At 42.6% G+C, this 14705-nt stretch overlaps 1 protein-coding gene across 3 annotated transcripts in view; it reads left to right on the top strand.

The window, feature by feature from the left end:
• Window positions 1-14705, top strand: part of SLC12A1 (solute carrier family 12 member 1) — a 112411-nt gene that overhangs the window by 13299 nt on the left and 84407 nt on the right. The window contains exons 4-8 of one of the 3 annotated variants that reach the window (XM_003420148.3): window positions 4335-4430; window positions 6391-6530; window positions 7640-7750; window positions 9620-9731; window positions 11243-11370. In XM_003420148.3, the coding sequence (XP_003420196.1) occupies window positions 4335-4430; window positions 6391-6530; window positions 7640-7750; window positions 9620-9731; window positions 11243-11370 (587 nt within the window). Of the gene's footprint in view, window positions 1-3094; window positions 3191-3717; window positions 3814-4334; window positions 4431-6390; window positions 6531-7639; window positions 7751-9619; window positions 9732-11242; window positions 11371-14705 lie in introns of all 3 variants that reach the window. The other 2 variants (XM_003420147.3, XM_064292006.1) reach the window with 2 other exon arrangements.

Genomic DNA, 14705 nt, shown 5'->3' with positions numbered 1-14705 from the left:
GCAGAAGGATAGATTAAAAATTGTTGGGAAAAGAGGCAAAAGGAAACAGGGTAAGAAAATAACAGAGTAGGCTTAATGCCATGAGATGCAAACTCTATGGTTCTGTACCGTTCCTAGGGGTGAGCTAAACGTTCAATACAAAGTTCCTCAAAGAAAAGCCAAGAGCAAAATAATGTGCAAATGATAAAAATAAACCACCTTTAGTGGCACAAAGGAGTGATACAGAGGCAATGCTCCCCACAGGATCCCTCCATAAGATACCGAGAATTTAGGGCAACTGTGTGTGTGTGTTTTTGGTTTGTGTCATACAACACTTAGCTTTTAAGAGGCTGGAGAAGCTGAAGCAAGCTTACAGCTGGTGGCCCACAGTCAGCCTTATCCCCAGTGCACCCTGCTAAGTTGGTACATAGCTGGGAGCATCGAAAGAGCCAGTCTTCAGTACCTCAATCCCACTTCTATCCTTACCTCCCTCCCCTCCCCTTTCCTCAGGCCATGGCTGAAGAGGTCATGGCCGCTCTTCTAATAATCCTTGGCATAAGAGAGCTGCCAAGAGCAATTGTTGAGCATCTACTTCGTGTAGGACCTGGGTGGTGCAAACAGCTAAGTGCTCGACTACTAGCCATAAGGCTGGAGGTTCGAATCCACATGGAGGCACCTCAGGAGACAGGCCAGGAGATCTGCTTCTGAAAAGTCACAGACTTGAGAACCCTGTGGAGCGGTTGTATTCTGCACACGTGTTGTCACGAGTCAGGATAGACTCGACAGCAGCTAACGACAACTTCCTTTGGAGTCGTATACCAAACAGGCCCAGGCCAGAGCATTCTGGGACAGAGCCAGGGTAGGTTCAATGGCCGGGACTCCAGAGCCTTCTCCCTGAGTTCTGGGTTGGCCTCTGTTGAAGAGGGTACCCTCCTGGCTGCGTATTTCCTAAAGCTGAAAGCAGCCTTGTCTTCCTCTGAATTCTGACCTTCACCACTTTCTCCCTTTTATGAAGGCCCCTAGCTGCCACAAAAGGAGCCCTAGTGATGCAGTGGTTAAGTGCTCGTCTGCTAACAAAAGGTCAGCAGTTTGAACCCACCAGCTTCTCTGCAGGAGAAAGATGTGGTAGTCTTCTTCTGTAAAGATTTATAGCCTTGGAAACCCTGTGGGGCAGTACAACTCTGTTCTATAGAGTTGCTCTGAGTTGGAATTGACTCAATGGCAATGGCTTTGGTAGATGGCACAAATGGCTTGTGCTCAACTGTTAACCTAAAGGTTGGAGCTCAAACCTACCCAGTGCTACTGAAGAAGAAAGGGCTGGTGAACTGCTTCTGTTAAGATTATAACCAGGAAAACCCTATGTTACAGTTATTCTCTGTAACATACGGGGTTGCCACCAGTCAAAATTGACTCAGTGACAACTAACAACAACCTCTCATTTTAATTATTGACCTTCTGAGCCGTAAAATCCTTGAGGGCAGCTGTTTTTATTTCATTTTATTTGTTCCTTGTGTTTCCCACACTGCCACACACAGAGCCTGATTCAGTGAAACTTGTGAGAGCCGGTAACTCAATGGGCCTGCCTTGTTTTTCCGGGTCTCCCAAATTTCTGCCTTTACCTACCTACTACCCACTGCCATCCAGTCGGTTCCAACTCACAGCAACCCTGTAGGCCAGAGTAGAACTCCCCCATAGGGTTTCCAAGGAGTGCCTGGTGGATTCTAACTGCAGACCTTTTGGTTAGTAGCCAAACACTTAACCACTACGCCATCAGGGTGCAATCTTACCACTTTTCTATTCCTTGTTTTAGTGGAAAATAATTGAGTTTTCCTTCTCCGATAGGTTTCCACCTTACACACGTTCCAGCTTTCACAGGTTTTACTATATATATAACAAAAACCAAACTAGTTGCCATCGAGTTGATTCCTACCCTATAGGATCCTATAGGACATAGTGGAACTGCCCCATAGGTTGTCCAAGGAGTGGCTGGTGGATTTGAACTGCTCACCTTTTGGTAGGCTTTTAATAAACAATAGCTATTTTGAGAAGGAACCATGGTGGTGCAGTGGCTGCTAACCAAAAGATCTGTGGTTCAAACCCACCAGCTGCTCCATGGGAAAAAGATGGGGCTGTCTGCTTCTGTAAGGATCGTTGTCGTTACGTGCCATGGAGTCGTTTCTGACTCATAGCGACCGTTTGTACAACAGAAAGAAACATCGCCCAGTCCTGCGCCATCCTCACAATCATTGCTGTTTTTGAGCCCATTGTTGCAGCCACTGCGTCAGTCCATCTCATTGAGGGTCTTCTTCTTTTTCACTGACCCTCCACTTTAGCAAGCATGATGGCCTTCTCCAGGGACTGATCCCTTCTGATAACATACCCAAAGTACGTGAAACGAAGTCTTGCCATCTTGGCTTCTAAGGAGCATTCTGGCTGCACTTCTTCCAAGACAGATTTGTTTGTTCTTCTAGAAAATTGCAGCCTTGGAAACCCTGTGGGGCAATTCTACTCTGTCCTATAGGGTCACTATGAGTTGGAATCAACTCAACGGCAATGGCTTTTTTTTTTTTTTTAGCTATTTTGACGCTTGTAGAATGACCAAAAAACATTACTACTGATTTTTCACTGTGTTCTGTGCACTATGCTAGCCACCGTACACAGGCATTCATTGGCATTTTTAGCTTTGAAAATAAGCATCTTGTCAGAGTTCATGGCCAACAAGTTACTGGCTCTAATAATGTGATTCAATTTGATTCTCTCCACTTTACCCATCTGCCAGAGGAACAATTTGCTACATCGTATGTAATTTTTCAACCGTACACAATCAAATGTGCATAAAAAGATAGCTACCTGAAAGGATAAACATTTAATTTGTAGTTATTTAGCAGCTTGTAATTACATAGACCAATGATTGATTAGGTTTATAGGCGTCTAGAGATTCATAAAAAATGGTGTTCACATTCATTTTGACCAGCCCTAGTTTCCTGTTGTGTGAGCTTAGCGCTGTGTATCTCAGCCCCTTGAGCTATTACCTAGACTTGCTGGCTTTTATGTGAATGGCCTAGTGTATTGTTCCACAGTTTAATTGCCTTTATTTTTTCCTCTCTCAACTGAGGTCTTGGTGTGATTATCATCGGCTTAGCCGTGACAGTGACTGGTATCACTGGTTTATCCACCTCTGCTATTGCCACAAATGGATATGTCAGAGGAGGTAATTAAACTTGTGACCCGCATGATCATTCGTAAGGTAAAGGCAACGCAAGCTCAATAGCTCACCACTGACCCTTCCGGAGTGTTTTCAAAGGTAATCCAAGTTGGTTCCTTTTTTTTCCCCAGGCAAGAGAGATGCAAGAAAAATGGGGAAGGATTTCACCTTTGTCAAACCCCTAGCTTTCTCCTTCAGGTTCCTCTGGAGCAAGCGAAAAGGTCAAACGTCATGTTTTCTCCCTTCAGAGCTGGAGCAGCTTCTCTCCCAGGACACCAATGTTAAGTCAGCCTTTCCTTTCCAGGGCTGCATTTTAGATCATGTTTGCATCGTGAAACTGTCCTTCACCATTATGAGTTCTCCGACTTGATCTTTATGCCAGGCATACCACTTTCTCCTTAGCAGAAAGGAACCCCGTTGGGGCCCAAGGCTTGGACGTGAAAACTAAAATTGAAGTCAGTGTAATTTGCAGCAATAGGGAATACAAGGAAGAGAAGTAAAATATAACTTTTTCTATCTTTCATTACTAACAGGTCTTGGAGTTCTCATAATTCTTCTTTCCACCATGGTAACTTCTATTACTGGGCTGTCAACTTCTGCAATAGCAACTAACGGGTTTGTCCGTGGAGGTAAAGTCTCTAAGATATCTAATGCCCTCATCATCTGCTATGGGTAGGCAAAACCTTTTTATATACTCATTTTTGATGGGAACAAGGAAGTAGCCTGATGTTCCTGAAGCCTGGCTAAGGGCTTGGACGAGCCGGATGCAGAATGAAGCGTAAGGTACCGTGAGTATAGTACAGGTCCACTCCAGTCAACTCTAGTCTCCTTTCTAATGGACTTCTCTGGTGCATTTCAGGTCCCGGTTTCCAGATACTGGAATTCCTTAGGTTAATGTTTTATTTTTAAGGCTACTCTGCACACGTCTTGCTGGTATTCCTTGGAAATGATTTCAGGACATCACTTCAGTTTTAAAGTTTAGTGCATTTCAGGTGCTTCCTAGACCTTCACAGAATGGAGTCCTTGAGAACATTACAGGTTTTGCATGGGGAGGCTGATCCTTCCATGACGAGATCTGGCCTGACATTTCTCACGTAGAAGTGACTCTCTCAGCACTGAGACCAAATGCCTTTCTTGGGGGATTTTGCAGGTCTCGGAGTCATCATCATTGGCTTGAGTGTGGTGGTGACAACACTAACAGGTATTTCCATGTCCGCTATTTGCACAAATGGAGTAGTGAGAGGAGGTAAGCCAGTTCATTTCCTTATGACTGAAAGGTTTTGGTTATGTAATAATGGCTACAGTTGGTTTAATATTGGAAGTAAAATCTGAATAAGGCTAATTAGTCCCCAAAGTTTAAAAAAAAAAAAAAAGGCAAAGAAAACCCAAAATTTTAAAAGCAGGGCAAAATTATTCTCGACCAAAATTAAGAGATCCCCAGAACAGACTTCTTTGACCCATTTCCTGTGATTAAACATGCCCATAAAGTGGACTGTGACCAGGCATCTATGAGGAAGGATAGACTATTTCGGTAAAATATATGGTTTCTTCATGCCTTGGATCAGCCCGCTGGCTCCCTCCTAGTTCCCCTCAGCCTGTCTTCTCCAGCGCCCAGCCTACACGCAGACGATTCCCCACTCAGTAAACCACTCCTGTGTCCATACCCCCTCAGGGGGTTCACCCCAAACTCAGTGTTTCCAGTGGCCAACATGAGTAGGAAGATGGTTAAAAAAGAAAATAAATACAAACAAAGAGTTACTTTCAGGTCATCCAGGAATAGGCAGGCCTAAGCAGAAAATGAAGTGGGTAAAGGTTATTATTATTCTTCTAACTTCTTTCTTCACATTTTTTTCCATTTGGCTTCTTGAGGACTGCTACTCTATACCTTATCCAGGTCTCCCTACTTGGAGCTTAGTACACACCATCCCCCACCGACAGCTCCTCCCCCAGCCCCTGCCCTGCCTCTCATGTTGACCAAATCTAAGTCACTGGCAGTAATCTGATTAAGGTAGTCTGTTTAAAAGAAATCTTGGGAATTTTCCCTATCCAGATAATTTGGGGCGTTTTGGGGAGAACTCTGACTCCTTAACCAAAGGAGTTCGTCTGGTATAGAAATTCCTTCTAGTAAAAGATCGTTTTTTTTTTTAGGTATGTTTGTTCCATGCCATTTCCTTGCCAACTCTGTCTACCTCTAAGACTAGCTCAATATACAAAAAATGAAAAACCAAACCCACTGCCGTCGGTCTGTGATAATCAAGGAGCCCTGTTGGTGCAATGCCAGCTACTAATCAAAAAGCTCATGGTTTGAACCCACCAGCTGCCTACAGGAGAAAAGACCTGGCAATCTGCTCTGTAAAGATTACAGCCTAGAAAACCCTACGAGGACGTTCTACTCTATTACATGGTGTCACTATGAGTCCAAATTAACTCTACTGCATCTAACAACAACACTGTGATAATCAGGCCTCTCAATGTCTAGTTGGTTTTTTTTTCCTTCAGTAGCTCACGTGTACCCTCTAGCTCAGTCTGTTCTGTTTCTTATGTGCACAGGGGTACGCAGCCATAGATAAGATTACTGTCTCAGTGTCCAAAGGAGAAGCATGTCCTCCCTGCCTTCTTCTCACTTGTCACCCCACTACACATATGAGTATTTGGCAATAATCATACCTTCTTGAGCTAAAAATACAGAAAACCATGTCTTATTTATGGACTGGATAAGGACATAGCACTATACAGTTACATTATTTTGTATAGAGAATACATACCGTAAACATATATATGTTCAAGAGAAAGGAAGGAAGTCAGAACAATGATAAACTTCACTTGATTTTCTGCCTAGGCCTTGGAAATTTTACGTATAAAATGTTTCTTTAGTTGCATGATTGATTTGAACTCTCTGACTATTACTTTGAAAAAACAAAAGATTGTTCTGTAAAGCCGGTTGTGTTCTCATTTGTATACATGAAGGTTTCAGTGGTGGGTCTTACTAAGTCAGAATACCCCTATTGTAGATTACACACAGAGCACAGGAAAGGCTAGGCTATTCATTGAGGTAACACAGAATCCCTAAGGTTATTAGGAAGTTGTAATATTTTATTATAATTATTACTATCTCAAAGGTTCTCAGGATTTTAATATTATTTAATCAGTAAAACTAAATCCCTCAGCAGTTTCTCAACGTAAAGCATGTTCATTTCTTCTTTCAGGTGGGGCCTACTATCTTATTTCCAGAAGCTTAGGGCCCGAGTTCGGTGGGTCTATAGGCTTGATCTTTGCGTTTGCCAATGCAGTGGCCGTGGCTATGTACGTGGTGGGATTTGCTGAGACGGTGGTAGATCTCCTTAAGGTAATTAAAAGCTTTTCTTTTCTGCAGCCAAGCAGTATAATTCGGTTCAGTTTACTTTTTCAGGCACTAGGGGATATCGTTATGGCAAGAGGAGAGGAAATGGATTTATCCCGCAGAATGTAGACAAATGTAGCAGAAGCAGCTTAGGGCTTAGCGTCAGAAGATTTGGATTTGAGCCTGGCTTGCACGTTTACCAGCTGAGAGACTTTGGGCCACTCCGTCTACCTATCTGAACCCTGTTTTCTGAGTCTATAATATTGAGATTATAATATTGTTCTCTCTTTTTTATACAGGTATAGTACATATCAAATGGAATAATATACATGAAATATTTTAAAATGCAAAGCATCAGATAAAAATTGGGGATTATTTATTATCACCAGTAATAATACTGTTATGATTACAGATTTCTAAAGAGAAAGAAAGTCCAGGCATTAGAGTAACTCACTGCAGCAGACCAGGTGTTTCTAGTTTAGATGCCCAGTCTAGGATATGTAAGTAGGTTAACCGACTGGTATATGAACTAACCTCAGTTCTCCTACCATGGTAATGACAGCATTCACTCAGTTCAGTTAGTAAAAAGTGCCTCTATTTGAGAACTAGGTGAATAAATGGTGTTCATAACGTATGTTATCTTCAAGAGATGCATTACCTGGTTTTTGTAGTTTGTTCTTTAATCGAATAGCACTTATTTTCAAATACATCGGAATCCACTCATTTTTATTCCTCTAGGTTTTCCCTGACACACAATATAACCAGTTACTCTTCTGGAACAAAACATAGGATGTATGTATACACATGCTTTTACTTAGTGTGACAATAGCTTCAAAAGCTGTGACTAGAATGAATCGCTAAAATTTCCAGTGCCTAACCTTGGCACTGGGTACTGGGGTTTTAACCTTGGCTATCAAAGGCCTATTATCATAGAAAAAAATAATGCTGGATACCTTGTCTCCTCAAATTCATCATCATTTCATTTTTCTGTTACCCAGTGTGGCTGCTCGGCATCACTGCAGAGTATACCTTCCTGTCGTTAAACGCTGCGGTAAGACATACATGCAAACACCGTGTCTCTAACCTTTATAGTGATTTTTTTTTTAACCCCCCAGGAGAGTGATTCAATGATGGTGGATCCTGTCAATGACATCCGGATAATAGGCGCCATCACAGTGGTGATTCTTTTAGGAATTTCAGTAGCTGGAATGGAATGGGAAGCAAAGGTGAATTTCTCAAAATATTATCAACAACTGCTCGTCAGGCCCTGAACAAATTACAGTGGAGGGAGAGAAATAGAAGGAACCGATATTCAAAAAGAATTACTGTTATTACTTGCTGTGGTAAAAGGGGTGCAGTAGTGCTAGGTGGATCCCAAGCCCTCCAACACGAGCTCCCAGCGGTCGTGACCCACAGCTCACGTGCTACATGGCCACACCTGTGCTTTGTCCTTCTTTGTGCAGTCCTCCCAGTGATGCAGCACCAAGGTTGCTGCCATCTTCACAAAAGACCACTTCCACAGTGCATGCTGGAAGCCCACCTCTCTATCAGCCCCCTGGCATCCCCTTTCAAACTGGCTGTGGGGGCTGAAGCCCAAAAGAAATGGCAAGTGTGTTGGGAGAGACCAACTCTGTTAGTCTCCCTGTGAAATCCAGTACTTCAGGAATAAACACGAGGACACGTAGGCCCTGGAGCTACAGACCATCTGGGTTAGCTAGCCGTGGTAAAACAGATAGCACCATTCTGCATGATGGGGAGAGTGACTTTTGCTCCCCTTGTAACTCCGTACAGTGACTGGTACAATCGAAAACGTTCTACATGCCCGGAGACACAGTAACTAGGTCCCAGGTGGTCACTCAAAACCGGAAGAAGGCCAACGCCTCCCCCACATAAGACCGTAGGCAGCATTCCTACATGGCCGTCCATTTGTGGATTGTGCACTCAAACACTAAAGACTTAAGTGCCTGCCATGTGCTGAGCATTCTGCTAGGCACTGGGGAGTCAGCTGTGACCCACACGGACGCAGCCCCTGGCCTCGCCCAGCATATGCTCTGGAGGGAAGATGAGTAATAAACAGGTAGATAAGCAAATATACAACGGCAAATTGTGGTAAGTGTTAAAGAAATAGATAAGGCACTGGTGCAGAAAATAACCTGGGGGGAGGCGGGGAGGCTTGCTTAGACTAGTCGCTTAGGGAGCAGTATGCTTCAATAGCAGTAGAGTGTGGCATTTGAAGCTCCGGCTTTGCAGGAAGACTTCCTGGACTTGACTATGGTTTATGTCTGTGTGACTTTGCATAAACACAACCCCTCTGTGCCTTGGTTTTCTTATCTTTAAAATGGGGGTAATAATATTACCTACTTCATAGGGTTGTTGGTGGTATTTACTTAAATACTGTAGGTAACATTTTAAATCTGCATCTGTTAGCTGTTAATATTTAGAGGTCAAGAAAGGCATCTCTGAGGAGGTAGCAAAGACTTAAAGAACGAGAAGAAGAGCTGTGCAAAGAGTAGGGAGAAGTGCATCCCAGGCAAAGGGAACGGCAAAGGGAGTGCCAAACCAGTAAACACCTGGGCATGTTGGAGGGACTGAAGGAAGGCCATTAGGCTGGTCACACAGCAGGCTGCTTGTGCTGGGCCACAGTAGCCTAACACGGGCACTGGGCATCCTGGGAATTCTATGAATCATTCTGTGTTCTTGTACCCCTTCCTGCAGCTGACACTTGAGAAAAGGGAGAACCCATAGGTGCTCTGCCTAAAAAGGAACTCAACTTTATCAGTGTTAAAACTTTGGACCTTATTTACATTCTTGGGGTCCCTGTGGTAGTTATTTGCCTACTACTTGAAATATTCTTAAAATGTCACCTTTAATTGCCTAAGCCCATGCTCCCATTGAAAATGTGGTGCCTCCACCTCGATAGAATGAGGCTTATTGAAATGCTGTTCTGTAGAGATGCTCGTATTACCTACTCTGGATACCAGAATCTCAACTGGAATAATGAGAGGTTTTCGCGAGTGGACATGTGTAATCTTTATGATTAAACAATAAATTCTTACATAAACCTAATCTGGTGTCTTTTTACTTTGCCTTTCCAGGCTCAAGTGATTCTTCTGATCATTCTTCTCATCGCTATTGCAAATTTCTTCATTGGAACCGTCATTCCATCCAACAATGAGAAGAGGTCCAGAGGCTTCTTTAATTACCAAGGTAACGGTGGCAAATTGGTTGCCTTACAGTGAATGGTTCCATTGCCCTTCATCCCCATCCCCATCCCCTCTACCCCAAAGTGGTCCAGGGAAGAGTGGGCTTGGATTCAGGAGACCCAGGGCTCAGTCTCAACCTTGCTGCTTGCCAACTCAACCTAACATGTTTGGATCTCAGAATTTTCCTGTTAAAGTGTGAGTGATAATAACACCTTCCTGAGGAGATTTTGAGCACGGAGTGAGATCATGAACACGGGAGCACCTTGTAAACCTTAAAGTGCTGGACAAACTGTTGTTGCTGTCAATAGCAGAAACAGCTCACACAGGGAAGGGAACACAGCCCAGGCCGTTTGTTCAGCCACCACAGAGCGCTACAGCCGGCACAGTCGTTTGTTCTTCCCGCTAGGCTTTGTGCCTTGTCTTCCTATCGCCTGACCTAGTTAAGCACCACTCTCAAGTTTTCAAGCATAAAAGACTGGAAGTTAAAACAGCACATTGTGGTAACTTCGGTGAGAGTGAAATTTGACTGCTCTCTTCTGTTTCACCCCGCCCTCCGCCCAGTCTTTCCCATCCTTCCTCTCTAGCTTTTTCAAGAATCCACTTGCTGAGTTTATTTTTAATAATTCCTTCATAATTTACTCATGTGTCAATATTTGTTTTTTTTTTTTTTATGTCATATCACCTCTTCTTGATTCTTCTTTTTGAAGGTTGTCTTTGCATGTAATATCCTTCTGCTTTCTATTCTTCTCCCTCCTTTCAATGCTTATAAATTTTTCTGATCTTTTAAGCTTTCTTTCCTTATTTTGCATCTCAGATTCTTTGGTTCATATTTTTCTTCCTTCCTTTTCTGTTTTTCTTCTAGGTTGTTTCCTTTCGCCTAAGTAATATGGTGGCAACTATCAGTTCTCATACTAACCTGTGGGATATAATTATTTTATGACCAAAGCTCCTCACTATAATATTCTCCCATTCATGAGAATTTGGTATAACGATCTAAGATTCAATCTCTGGGGGCAAGGTTTGTGGGGAGGCTAGTAACATAAGCAGCAAAATTTTAAGGTACTTCTAACCCACAAATTTCTTCTACAATTAAAAAAAAAAATAGAAAAGCAGTGTGTTGACGCTTTAAAGTACTTATGTACGTGAGCAGGTAGTTGTGTGGGCGGTGAGCAACTGAAGGGGGCATATGTGTGGTAGATTTGTGAGCATGCCAGCATGGTCATCTCCTTCTCTTTCTTTCATTTTTAGATTCAGAGAAGTCAGGCAGCCTGGATCCCCACTGGCACAAAGATTATTGATTTTTTTCAGAGCCGTGACCCGGAGATCTAAAACCTAATGACATATCTTTTGACAGTTGGCAAATATTTACACAATGTTCACCAGAAGTACACCAATACCTTCAAGCTCATTCCGTTCAGAATATAGGAACCTATTTACATTAGGGGCTTCAGAAGTGAAAGTTTGTCTCTTGTGAAGAAAGTTTACATGATAATCTTCTCATTATTTGTATTACAGCATCAATATTTGCAGAAAATTTTGGGCCAAGCTTCACAAAGGGAGAAGGCTTCTTCTCTGTCTTTGCCATTTTTTTCCCAGCAGCTACTGGGATTCTTGCTGGTGCCAACATCTCAGGAGATTTGGAGGTGCGTTGTTTTCTCCGCTTTGTTGTCCTGATGGTGGGGTTGCTGAGCAGCTCAAGTTGGTATAGAGACTGACAGTGATCGAGTTTCTCTGCTAATTTCAAAACTATAAGTTTTTTGCAAGGTTTCCTGGTTGTTTACAAGTTCTCACTTTTAACACAGATTTGCGAAATCCTAGTGGCATAGTGGTTAAGAGCTATAGCTGCTAACCAAAAGGTCAGCAGTTCGAATCCACCAGGTGCTCCTTGGAAACCATATGGGGCAGTTCTACTCTGTCCTATAGGGTTGCTATGAGTCGGAATCGACTCGACAGCTATGGGCTTTTTTTCTTTTTATTCCAGGCAGTTCTTCCAGAAATGTTATTCAGTGATGTCAGAAGAGCAAAGTGCATTGCCCGTGTGTTGTATTTCCAACAAAATGAATACAGTTCAGTGAAAAAAAAACCAATATCTCCCTTTCTCTTTTAAATACATAATTAAAGAAAGCATGGAACATTCTGGGAAAAACAAACTACCCTCATGTCATTAAGTTCATAGATAAATCAACTCATTTAAGATATTTATGAAGAACTCTATTTGTATTACTCTATGCTAAGAACTGTAAGGACCATCGTATTAGATAAGACCCTGCTTATGTCTGAAGAAGTAAGAGAAGGCTTTCAGAAAAGGGTACACTCAGTCCAGATTTCAAGGGATGAATGGGAATTTATCAATAGGGCAAAGAGAAGGGGACATTCAGAACAGAAGGAATAGGGTGTAAAAAGACCCAGAGAAAGATACTGCTAATGGGGATTGCATTAGGTGGGGAGTGTGGGATGCCAGTAAGATCTTTTCATCAATGTATTAATGAATGGATTTATAAAAGATGTTCTTATATGTCATAGGCAGCCTGGGAGTAATGAAAACAAAGGACAGAAGATGGCCTACCGTGATTTTCAGGGTACATGTGATCACAGTATTGTTGTAAAAAGTTACCATCTTTCCATTTAATTTGAGCACATACACTACTTTACGCTTTTAAATAGAACTTGGCAGTCCTTTAAAGGACCGATAATGGAGTTTGGACATAATCCCCAAAACAGGTAGAGACACTGAGTAACAGGAGTAGATGTGTGTTTTAGAGAGAGGCTTCTAGCAGCCTGTGAAGGATGTCCTGGAGGGTAGAGGATGATAGGTAGGGAGACTGGAGGTCAGGGACAGAATATCATAATAGCCCAGACAAGATGACACGGACCTGAAATAAGGCCATGGCAGGAGAAATGGATCAAAGTGGTCAGCTAGGAGTTAGGAGAAGAAAGGGAAAGGTTTTTTTTTTATGACTTGTAGTAAGAAAACGTGCACACGCACACACGTTTCCCCAAACAATTCTTTATTACAAGTGATATCTTCTGTTATTTTCACATTAGCTCCATTCTATTGTGTGCTTTGAATGCTGGTTGCAATCTACTAAGTTGATTTCATGTGGCAGTAGATGAGGAAAACGAATTCGAATTTAGCAATCGAGACTAAGGTGGCAGAGGGACATCAGTGTGGAGCTGTGTAGTGGGTAGCTAGATTTGAGTCTGGAGTTCTGGAAGGGGGCTGGAAGTCATGAGCTTGGGCAACTCATCCAGGTATGTGCAAGAGGGAACAAAGAAGACCAAGGCAGCTCCAGAGGAACACAGACATTCAAAGTATCAATGGTAGAAAAAGAGTCCCTGAAGTAGCAAGAGAAAGAGCTGCTTAAGAGATAGAGGAAACCAAGAGTGAGTGGGGTCCTGAGAGTCAGGAAAGGAGGATGCTTTGAGAAGTAATAATTAACAAGGGCAAAAGCCGTAGTGGTAGAGCATGTGAAGGACTGAGAAGTGACCATATGTTGGAAAATGGCACAGCACTTGCAGTACTTAGAGGCAGTATTTCTCTTTGAGGATGAAACTAGAGATAGTCAAAACATAATGGACTCAGTTCAACTTAGCAAACACTTATTGTTTACCCACTGTAGGGTTATACAAGATGCTGACCCATGCTCACAGCCTCAAAATCTTTCCCAAGTTAGCACTTCAGACTGCCAGCAACAGTCAACAAGAGTTGGCATAAGAGGATGTTGCAAATTCCTCATCCTCATCCTTCTATTTGCTAGTAACACGCATATTTCAAGTCTGTAAATCTGAGCCTGGAGAAGATTTGAGAACTATTCAAATCAGTCAAGAGAATTAAGGTGTGATTTTGGTGACGCAAGTCTAGGATATGGTTAACATGCCCAAAACACAGCCATCTAGTAGATTGCTTGTAACCTGTCTTAAGAAAAAATACAATATTTAATGAAGAAAGGTGAAGGGGAGTTAGATTTAGGATTTCTGTTTGGAGATGGGAACTGAGACTGAGAGTGAAAACTAACAATAAGAATTTGTTAAAGTCCGGAGCCCCGTCTGGGGAGAATGTAGCCAGACCAGACAATGTGAATAAATGGTCATACCTTAATATATTGACATTCCAACTTATAAGGCTCAAGTTAGGTTCATGGAAGTTGTACTGAAGTAATTTTACAGTTTGTAAAACATAGTTCTAAAAATAATTAAGTTTTTGTGTTTCAGGTACAAGACTGCTTTCCATCTTCATGTCTTTTACCCATCAATATATTTCCTTTCTTCCCATTTAAATCAATTCTTCCCATTCCACTCTGGTCCAAAGAAATCCTGAATCAATACAAGCGGTTTTGAAATACAGCACTAACTTGGGGATGGAGTGGGGCCCATCTCATCTGATCACCTTCTCCCCTCCATCTACTGCTCCTTTGCACAGGCCTGCCTCACAGTTGTTTGGAGCTGATGGTTTGAAAGGAAGAGGCTGAGTAGATGTTCATGGGAACAAACCCTGTCGGCAGGTCTTTCTGGAAGAGAGGAGAGGAATTAATGATCGCAGAGTGGCATTCTAGGGACGGGCTTACTCCCACATAGGGTAGTTCCACTTGGTTTGATTATCACTTTCAGCCATTGGAGTGAGTCGACATTTACCATGAGTTACCTCATTGGTAGACTTGATTGGCAGATTTAAGCTTAAAAAATGCTCAACTTTTGTTTGACTGCATTGATTGCTTATTTGTATTGCTGAGGCTCATGTCCTCTGGTGAGGGGTCTAAAATCTATTGCCATCAAGTGGATTCTGACTTAATGAGACCCTCTAGGACAGAGCAGAACTGCCCCATAGGGTTTCCAAGGCTGTAATCGTCACAGAGGAAGAATGCCACATCTTTCTCCCGTGGAGCAGCTGGTGGGTTTGAACCACTGGCCTTTCTGTTAGCAGCTGAATGCTTAACCCTGCACCTCCGGGGCTCCTTGAGTGGACTAAGGCCTAGTGAAA

Source organism: Loxodonta africana, chromosome 10 (assembly GCF_030014295.1).
Source record: "Loxodonta africana isolate mLoxAfr1 chromosome 10, mLoxAfr1.hap2, whole genome shotgun sequence".
In the NCBI taxonomy this organism is placed as follows: domain Eukaryota; kingdom Metazoa; phylum Chordata; class Mammalia; order Proboscidea; family Elephantidae; genus Loxodonta; species Loxodonta africana.
The sequence above is the reverse complement of the archived record's forward strand: the minus strand, read 5'-3'. Positions and strand labels throughout refer to the sequence as shown.